Source organism: Pituophis catenifer, unplaced genomic scaffold (genome assembly GCF_029215685.1).
Source record: "Pituophis catenifer annectens isolate HBS135680 unplaced genomic scaffold, rPitCat1.0.hap2 SCAF_1, whole genome shotgun sequence".
Lineage (NCBI taxonomy): Eukaryota > Metazoa > Chordata > Lepidosauria > Squamata > Colubridae > Pituophis > Pituophis catenifer.
Genome location: NW_027256881.1, coordinates 324530602 through 324541133, shown reverse-complemented (window position 1 = coordinate 324541133; position 10532 = coordinate 324530602). Strand labels below are relative to the sequence as shown.

At 42.5% G+C, this 10532-nt stretch overlaps 1 protein-coding gene across 1 annotated transcript in view; it reads left to right on the top strand.

The window, feature by feature from the left end:
• The first annotated feature begins 5986 nt into the window (after positions 1-5986).
• The window catches only part of NID2 (nidogen 2), a 75749-nt gene continuing 71203 nt past the window's right edge, over positions 5987-10532 (top strand). The window contains exon 1 of the mRNA XM_070931671.1: positions 5987-6187. Coding sequence (XP_070787772.1) covers positions 5987-6187 — 201 coding nt within the window. The remainder of the gene's footprint in view (positions 6188-10532) is intronic.

Sequence of the window (10532 nt, the reverse complement as noted above, 5' to 3'; positions counted from 1 at the left end):
AAATGGAGCAATTGTAAAGTTGGAGAATACCAGATATAAATGTTTTCCCTAGAAAAGGGAAGTTTTAGATGGTCATGTGTCTAATTTGAGAATAAATAGCATGTCAGCACCAAAAATTTTAAATTGATTTTTTTTTAAAATAATAAAAATGAGCCACTACACTTTGCTACCTTCTTCCTGAGTCTGTTTGGTGGTTTCTTAATAAGGAAGTATTGGTGAATAGTGTTAACTTCAGTGGGCATGTCATATCAGCCAATGAATTGATGTAGAGTTTATTTGTCACTGCTTTCCTCAATGCTACACTTTTAGCCATTGGGCACTGGAGAATGGTCCCAAAGTCCAGCCCTATTTTTGCATTGCTCACAACACAACATTGCATAACATAAAAAAAGAGGTTTGGAATACTATTGGTGGCTCAAAGATCCAGTTGCCTACTGCAGTTGTCAGTTTAATGCAGTGTTTCTTAGACTAGGACATTTTAAAGATGGGTGGACTTCATCTCCCAGAATTCTCCTGCCAGCCTGCTGCTGGAGAATTCTGGACATTGAAGTCCACCCATCTTAAAGTTGCCAAGGTTGAGAAACGCTGGTTTAATAGATCCTGTTGGGGCCCTAGCAGCTGTCCAAGGTGCTGAGTTCTGATGCTGGCCCTGCCTTTGGTAGTTCTAATTCTTTTATGCCTAGGACTAACCAGAGACACTGCCCAAGTCTAAGGGTACAGTGATATCCTCTCATTTGGTCTACAAAGGCTGACTAAACTGGGAAGATTTGGTGTTTTTGCTGTCTGTCTGGATTAGTCAGAATCCTTTGCTCTGCTTTAGAAGATGGGAACCAGGTGAGCTTGCAATAATCTCTCCCCCCAAATTTGACACAGCTATTTAAAAAAATAAATAAAGTAGACATAGAAATCAAGCTCAATTTGAAAGGAAATTTATTTGTGTTGGGGAGATAGGATGCTATTAATCGGGGAAAAGGAATGTCTATGGAGATTCTCAGTCATCCAGGTCATGGTTGTCCCAAAGGTGCTTTTTCAAGAGGCAAGTGGACTTTCTGGTTTTTCTCTGAAGACGTTTCACTTCTCATCCAAGAAGCTTCTTCAGAAGACTTTTGGGACAGGGAAAAGGAAGCATCTCTGCTGATCTTAAGGATTCACTGGAAATTTATAAAGTATCTCTCATCAGAGCTTTGGCACAGGCCATGGATTATCTGGGGAGTTCTGTCCACACGTCCTAAAATTGCTGAGTTTGAGAAACACTAGTTTATGCCATGCTTCACTCTAATCAGGAATTCAAATTTTCCTCATTTATTTTTTAGTAAATGCAGGCCTATGTCTGCTCTCCCTGCCTGTGCCCCTGGCCTTTGCACCCTAAAAGAATTAATGAAATGCTCTGTGGAAAACAAAGTAACAAGAAATGTTGCATTTCTCCCTGGGGTATTTCAAATGGATATCGAATGATTGAACAAGCGTTTCTTTTTTTATAATTACAAAAGGGTGTTCTTTGTTTCACTAGGAGACAGCTGGGATTAGCCTTGGGGTTTCAGCTGTCATTGGCCAAAGGAGTATTTTTATAGCCCATAAAACCTTCAACATTGTTCTCATTTACCTGCAAATAAGTCTCTGTGACCTCAAGGTGATTCACTTGTGAGTAGATATGCACAGAATTGATTAATAAGTGACAGTAAAAGCAACTGCTTTCTAGAATTAAGGTACCATTGGTCAAAAAGACAGAGCTAATCTGGTATGACTAGTACCAAATGAGTTTAAATAAGCTATTTTTTTCTCATCCAGTAAGAGCGCTTAAGCTTCAGGACTATGCACACTTACCTGGCAATAAGCCCCATTGGACCTTACAGACTTCCATAGGTTAAACATGCACAGGATTGCAGTAATAGGTTAACTGCCTATGACAAAGGTAGAGTGTGCCATTTCAACAAAGAGCCTGAGCCCCCTTTCCAACTTCTCTAAATGTTCTTCCCCAAATTATTCCAAAAAGCGGGGGTAGACAGGCAGCCAACATACTAGTTCTTACTCTTTCATTCCCTTTGTGGCTGAACTCATTTAGTTACCATTTTATATGCTATGAACTCAATTCCCTGAATGTAGAATTCAAGCTTTCCTCCCACCACCTAATATGTTTTGGACCATTCCTAAATATCTATTAAAATGTCTCTATGCAAGAGACACGGTGGCTCAGTGGTTAAGACGCTGAGCTTGTGGATCGAAAGGTCGGCAGTTCAGCGGTTCAAATCCCTAGTGCCACGTAACGGGGTGAGCTTCCATTACTTGTCCCAGCTTCTGCCAACCTAGCAGTTTGAAAGCACATAAAAAATGCAAGTAGAAAAATAGGGACCAGCTTTGGTGGGAAGGTAACAGTGTTCCGTATGCCTTTGGCGTTTAGTCATGCCAGCCATATGACCACGGAGCACCGGCCCCTAGAGTCGGGAATGACTAGCACATATGTGCGAGGGGAACCTTTATCTTTACCTTATGCAAGAGTATCTCAATGCTTTTGGTGGGTGGGGGGTGGCACAAGGCTCTGGCAAGTGTGTCCTCCCTTACTTATTATAAATAGCCAAAACACATAGCAAAGAACAAAGCACTGGAGTTTTGAATTGTATTGCATGCTTGGGCCACACTAAGCTCTAAGCACCAATATATTTTATCTGTATCTATAGGATGGCCTACTTCCATCAATTCATCCCATCCATTTGTCTTGACTGGAGATGCAGAAAGCACCCTGAAAGAGGGTGGGGAATGAGAATGCTTTTTGTGTAGGGTTCTTAGTGCCGTGAGTTTGGTGGTTTTCTTACAGATGTTTCATTACCAAACTAGGTAACATCATCAGTGCTAGAAGGGAGTGGGGTTTGCTCTTATTTTTATACGTAGCAACCTCTCTTTTATAAGCAAGCAACCTCTCTTTACAGAAGAGATCAGATCTACCTGCTTTCCTGAAGACTGTTAGGGAAGGTGCCATTCAGGTCTCTAGAGGCAGAGTAGCTGACAGTATCGGGGCATAACTGGAAATAAAAATATTGATAGAAGAGAATGCAGTATTTGTTGCCAAGGTTGAATTGTGGTGTCTGTGGTGCTCTTTGAGCTTATGCTTACTTGCAGATGTTCCATTACCAAACTAGGTAACATCATCAGTGCTAGAAGGGAGCTAGAAGGGTTATTTTTATATATATACATATTTTATACATATAAAATTAAGAGCAAACCCCCCTCCCTCCTAGCACTGATAATGTTACCTAATTTGGTATTGAAAATCTGCATGAAAACCATCAAGCTCACAGAACACCACAGACTCCACAATTCAACCTTGGCAACAAATACTGCATTCTCTTCTATCAATACTTTTATTTCCAGTTATGCTCTGATACTGAGAGCTACTCTGCTTCTAGAGACTTGAATGGTACCTTCCCTAACAGTCTTCAGTAAATCTGATCTCTTCTATAAGGAGAGGTTGTTTGTGGGATGCTGGATTTTTGGGTGAGGGTATGTTTTAATTGCTTTTCATGGATTTAATTCTTAACTTTCTTGCAAACCACCAGGAATTGACAGTATACATTTCTGGAATAGTTTGAGGTTTTGTTTTGGGTTTTTTTTTCTCCTTTTCATGCCAGCTTTCCCAAACTTGGTACATTCCAGATTGTTGAGAATACGACTAGAAGTTACCAGTTACTGGTTTCACATAAGAGAGACTGAGAATACTGGGAGTTGCAACATATCTAGAGACACCAGACTGGAGAAAAATGTACACACAGAGAAAGATTTGTTTCATATATTTTTGTTATAATCGTAGTTTATTTTATAATGTTATATAATCTTTTTTTTTGTTATAAGCATAGTTTATTTGAAACTATGCAAAAGTTGTACACCCTACACTGAGTGAAAACCAACGATGACATAGCATATAGTATGTGAATTCAGCCACACATCCACTATCAGAAGTAACATCTGGATGTATGTAACTTTTCCCAGCCTTGGGTCATCTATGTGCAATGGCTCTTACTCCCACAGTCTCCAACCAGCATGGATGACACATCCAGAAGATACCATATTTGGCAAAATCCTGCATGATGATAAATATCCCTACTCTCTCCAAGAAGGTTCCCTTCCTGTTCTACAATTTTTGATGGGCTTTTGCGTTTCTTAACAGCTATAAATATTTGTTTTTAATTTGTGCTTAAATGAATTTACCATGAACAAATGTTGGAATAGCCTTCAAAGTTCTCTCCAGCTTTATGCCAGTGGCAGAGGAACAGACGATGTAGCCCAACCTATTTGGAGAGGCCAGGCTGGGGATTTTTGAGCTAATTCTACTCAGTGTCAGAATATGAATTAAGCAATAGCCATGTATGTAGTGGCTTGCTAACACCTCACTGAAGTTTAAACCTGTCTCACAATGCTGGTAAAGTTCCTTAATGGTCCAAACTATCAATTATTAGAAATGTAGTAAACTAGTGTTGCACCTTATGATTTTTGATGAATGTATCTTGTCTTTTTATGTACACTGAGAGCATATGCACCAAAGACAAATTCCTTGTGTGTCCAATCACACTTGGCCAATAAAGAATTCTATTCTATTCTATTCTATTCTATTCTATTCTATTCTATTCTATTCTATTCTATTCTATTCTATTCTATTCTATTCTAATTTCTACCCTCTATTCCTATTCTATTCTATTCTATTCTATTCCATTTCTACCCTCTATTCCTCTTCTAGTCTATTCTATTCATTATATTCTATTCTATTTCTACCCTCTATTCCTATTCTATTCTATTCTATTCCATTTCTACCCTCTATTCCTATTCTATTCTATTCTATTCTATTCTATTCTATTCTATTTCTACCCTCTATTCCTATTCCTATTCTATTCTATTCTATTCTATTCTATTCTATTCTAATTTCTACCCTCTATTCCTATTCTATTCTATTCTATTCTATTCTATTCTATTCTATTCTATTCTATTCTATTCTATTCTATTCCATTTCTACCCTCTATTCCTATTCTATTCTATTCTAGTCATTATATTCTATTCTATTTCTACCCTCTATTCCTATTCTTATTCCTATTCTATTCTATTTTATTCTATTCCATTTCTACCCTCTATTCCTATTCTATTCTATTCTATTCTATTCTATTCTATTCTATTCTATTCTATTCTATTTCTACCCTCTATTCCTATTCCTATTCTATTCTATTTTATTCTATTCCATTTCTACCCTCTATTCCTATTCTATTCTATTCTATTCTATTCTATTCTATTCTATTCTATTCTATTCTATTCTATTCTATTCTATTCTATTCCATTTCTACCCTCTATTCTATTCTATTCTATTCTATTCTATTCTATTCTATTCTATTCTATTCTATTCTATTCTATTCGATTCGATTCGATTCGATTCTAATATTTGAAACTAGTTAGTGAAGCATTGTTCTTTCATAAGAAATGGAAATGCCACCTTTTGCACGGTTCACCATATCGGTCTGCAAAATCCGACTGACCATTAGGTCATTAGCAAAAGAGGTGCTTCCGGCCACCCAGTCGGTCGTTTTACGGATTTTTATTTTTTTTTGCAGCCCAGATCTGGTTGCCTATTTTTTTGGTGCAGGGGGGCTCGACGCAATCTAGCCAATGAGAAGCGGCATTCAGGAGGCGCCACAACTGAACGGGACCCCTTGAAGTCGTTGCCCAAACTCCGAGACTTCCAGAGGGCCTTCGGAAAGGCGTATAGCTGTGCCAGAGGAGCGCTTAACGAGATCCAGATGTTCGCGGGGAGCTGCTGGTTGGGAGGGATTGGTCATCGGCCGGGCGGAGGGCGACCAATGGGGAGGCGCGGGAAACGCCTCCGGCCCCGCCCAGGGCCAGTCCTGGGAACTCAGGGGTGGGATGCGGAGGCGGCTCCCGGGGCTGGGACTTGTGGTTCCCACTCTACGCCAGCCCGGGAGGAGCAAGTCCATCGCAAGGGCCAAGCACAAGCATGCTCGGGAGACCTCCGCTCCTCTCTCTGCTCTTGCTGCGGCTCTTGGGCTGGGGAGCTGCCTTGCCCCATTCTCAGCTCTTCCTCTTTGGGGGATCCCCAGGGGACCAGGAGCTGCCCGAAGGAGACGACGAGACCTCGGTGCCCGTGCCCTTGCCCAGCCCGCTGCTTTTCTACGAGACCCACTTCACTCAGCTCTACGTAAGTGCCAGGGCATGGTCAACTTCTGGCTCTTTTCTCGTTTGCCCCCGGAGGGATCTGGAGGATCAGGGCTGGTGGGGGTGGGTGGGTGGGTGGGTGGGGGGAGAAAAAAAAAAGAAAAATCAGCCCCCTCCCCTTCCACAACAAATGTGCGATCCATGCAAGAGGGAGTGAAGGAGAGAACAATATACAATATACAAAAGAATGAAGGCTATTGCTTAACGCATTGTAAGCTGCCCTGAGTCTCCGGAGAAGGGCGGCATATAAATCAAATTAAAAAAACAAAACAAACAAAAAACAAAAAATAGCCCGGGCAAGGCAGCGCAGGGCGCCAACCCAGCGGTGTATTTAAGGCAAGACTTCTCTGCACAGCCTGAGCTGCAAGTCCAAGAATTTCCTGGGTACTTAATAAGGCTCTGTTTTCTTTCGAAGATTTCTTTCCAGTCTGATGCTCGGTCAACTGACATCAATAGCTCTTCTTTTACGTTGGCCAAGTTCTTTCTAGGAGGCCCAAGGTGGTTGTCGAATTAGAGCTTCCCAAAGTTAGCAGCCTGGCCGCTGGGCCATCCCTTCCGGGCTCCCTGGCTTTGAATTTTGGCGCACGTTGCCACATGATGGCAGATGTCTCCTGGCGGTTGGCTTCAGATGCCCGAGGGCTGGCAATATTTGCCAAAGGGATGGCTGGGTCTCTAAAGGAGCCTGGATAGCTCTGCAGACTAAGCACTGTAATTTAACGCCAGCTGTCTGCAATTAAAGTAAGTTCGAATCTTGCCAGGCTCAAGGTTGACTCAGCTTTCCATCCTTTCTAAGGTAGGTAAATTGAGGACCCAGTTTGTGGGGGCAATAAACTGACCTTGTATAAAATATACAAAAGTATGAAGGCTATTGCTTAACGCACTGTAAGCTGCCCTGAATCTCCGGAGAAGGGCGGCATATAAATAAATAAATAAATAAATAAAGCCTTAGAACAAGCCTTTTTTTTAGCACAACCAGAATTATTAGCACCTACAATTTTTGCTCCTTGCCTGGTACTTTGAAAAAAACAAACAAACCCAGGCAAGGAACACAGTATAAGGCAGTGGTCCCCAACCCCCGGTCCGCGGACCGGTGCCGGGCCGTGAAGTACCTGGCACCGGGCCGCGCAGCGGCCGGGGGACAGGAACGCTTCAGCACAAAGGCTCCTGGGCCGTGCGCAATGGGCCTGCGCAAAGGCTCAGGCTCCTGGGCCGTGCGCAATGGGCCTGCGCAAAGGCTCCTGGGCCGTGCGCAATGGGCCTGCGCAAAGGCTCCTGGGCCGTGGCCCCACCCCTGCGCACGCTCAGCGGGCCGCGGCCCCACCCCTGCGCGCGCTCAGCGGGCCGCGGCCCCACCCCTGCGCGCGCTCAGCGGGCCGCGGCGATAAAAAGGTTGGGGACCACTGGTATAAGGCATTAAAACCCAGTTTCCTCTTATAGCAGTGTTTCTCAACCTTGGTAGCTTGAAGATGGGTGGACTTCAACTCCCAGAATCCACCAGCCAGCGTTGCTGGCTGGGGGATTCTGGGAGTTGAAGTCCACCCATCTTCAAGCTACCAAGGTTGAGAAACACTGCCTTATAGGATGAATATATTTCTGAAGTTCTCAAGCTTTCCTTTTGTGGTATATTGGGAAGGAAACATCTAGTAGCGCTTCAGGCTTAAAGTCAGATATGGTATTGTTAAAATTTCGATGGCATAGAGCTCCAAAGATGGGAGGGGAAAAAAACAATAGATTAGAATTGAGTCAGGAAATCCAAGGAGGAATTATAGACTGCCCCAAAGCATCCCCTTGCTAAAATCCCACCCAGTTTCACCTGAAGTTACAACCATTTTTAGCACAATCTTCTTTTGCTCCCTTTTACACCAGAACTTTACAACCTTTATCTAACCCTGAGTTGTTTTATACACTGTTTCTCATTGCTTCAGTTTTCATGTTGGGTGAAAAGTACAGGTAGTCCTCGACTTATGACCACAATTGAGCCCAACGTTTTTGTTGCTAAGCAAAACAGTAAAGTTAGTCGCATTCCATTTTATGGCCTTCTTTGCCTTTGCGATGCTGGCTGCTGGGGAATCCTGGGAGTTGAACTCCACACATCTTAAATTGTTGAGGTTGAGAAACACTGCATTATAAGGCAATGGGTTGTCATCAGGGAGATCCAAGTTCAAATCCCCTGTTAGCCACAGAAGCTCAGCACAGAAGGCCAGTCACTCTCTCTAATAATAATAAGAGGAGGAGGATGTTTGTTACATACGCTGCCTTGAGTTCCTGACAAAAGGTATATTATTTACCTAACAAATACATAAACAAACTGAAATTTGATTAATAAATAAATAAATTCAGGGGTGCTATTCAACAAGTTCTGGAGAACCGGTAGCGGAAATTTTGAGTAGTTCAGAGAACCGGCAAATACCACCTCTGGCTGGCCCCAGCGTGGGATGGTAATGGAGATTTTGCAATATCCTTCCCCTAGGAGTGGGGAGGGAATGGGGATTTTGCAGTATCCATCCCCTGCCACACTCGCCAAGCCACGTCCACCACACCCACCAAGCCATGCCCACAGAACCGGTAGTAAAAAAAATTAAATTCCACCACTACTGAAGATGCCTTGAATAATGGCCCTGTTCACACAATATACCAAGACAATCACTTGGTTCCTACACTACGCTGAATCATAGATTATCACACTCATGTTAGCTTAATCTAGTATGTTGGGGGAGCCCAGCCTAAGATTTATTTATTTATTTTTATTTATTTTTGTGATTTATATGCCGCCATTCTCCCAAAGGACTCAAGGCGGCTTACAACAACAATCAATAATACAAATCACAAAATAACAAAATAAGTTAAAAACCCCTTAAAAACCATATTTAAAATTATTTCAGTTTGTGCAACCCCTGGTGTTTTTAGTGTTCACTTTAATTATTTTTACATATTCACAAAGTTCAGGTTTTCATAACTGCTGTCTTGGTAAAGTGTATCACATGGATGTCATTTCATCAATAGGTATAGTTAGCTGTAAAGAATTATTTGTTGTTTCAGCTATAACAGTAAATCAAAGGCTTCTCCTCTACCTGTTTGACAATTCTCATATTAAGGCTGTTTCGGATAAGAGCTGTGTAAATTGTGGCTAAGGCTTCAGGCTAGAAAGCAGGAAGCTGTGAGTTCTAATCCCTCCTTAGGAATGAGTGCTTTGGCCAATCACAAGGAGAGTGTGAGTTCTAGTCCTGCCTTAGGCTTGACATGAAAGCCAACTGGGTGGCTTTGGGCCAATCCCTCTTTCTCAGGCCAACTCACCCCCCACAGGATTGTTGTTATGGGGAAAATAGGAGGAGGAAGGAATATTAGATAAGTTTGCCATCTTGAGTTATTTATAAAAATAAAGATGGTGGGATTCAATTTTTTTTATTACTAGTTCTGTGGGCGTGGCTTGGTGGGCGTGGCAGGAGAAAGATACTGTAAAATCTCCATTCCCATCCCACTCCAGGGGAAGGTTACTGCAAAATCCCCATTTCCTCCCAATCAGCTGGGACTCGGGAGGCAGAGAATAGATGGGGGCGGGGCCAGTCAGAGGTGATATTTACTGGTTCTCTGAACTACTCAAAATTTCTGCTACCGGTTCTCCAGAGCTGGTCAGAACCTGCTGAATACCACCTCTGACACAAACAAATGTTGCAGATGACTGCTGTGTTTTGTGAGAACTGTTGCAACTTCTTCTGGAGTGAGACAGTGATCCATTGAACCTCACTCTTGATCTTAGGTCAGGTTGGGAGTAATGGAGGTTATCATCCAGGATATCTGAGAATAACTGCCCTATGTGAAATGAAAAGGTATCATGGAACAAAGCTAATATTCCCTTGTGGTTACAACCATGATGCTTGGGCACAATAAGTCATCTTTCTGATAAAGTTCTCCTAATGGAGTCTTCTGAGAAAGCCCAGTTAGAACACAGCTGGATTAGAGAGTTGGAATAATCAGTCTTTCACTGTTCACTGTTTGATTTGAAAACACTTAAGGCAGTGTTTCTCAACCTTGGTAGCTTGAAGATGGGTGGACATCAACTCCCAGAATCCCCCAGCCAGCTGCTGGCTGGGGGATTCTGGGAGTTGATGTCCACCCATCTTCAAGCTACCAAGGTTGAGAAACACTGGCTTAAGGGATACCCTTCCTGCAGTATTGTACTGAAGAGTTTTTAACATGGGATAACTTTCTTTAATGCAGGGGTCTCCAACCTTGGCAACTTGAAGACTTGTGGACTTCAACTCCCAGAGTTCCTCAGCCAGCTTTGCTGACTTCAACTCTGGGAGTTAAAGTCCACAGGTCTTCAAGTT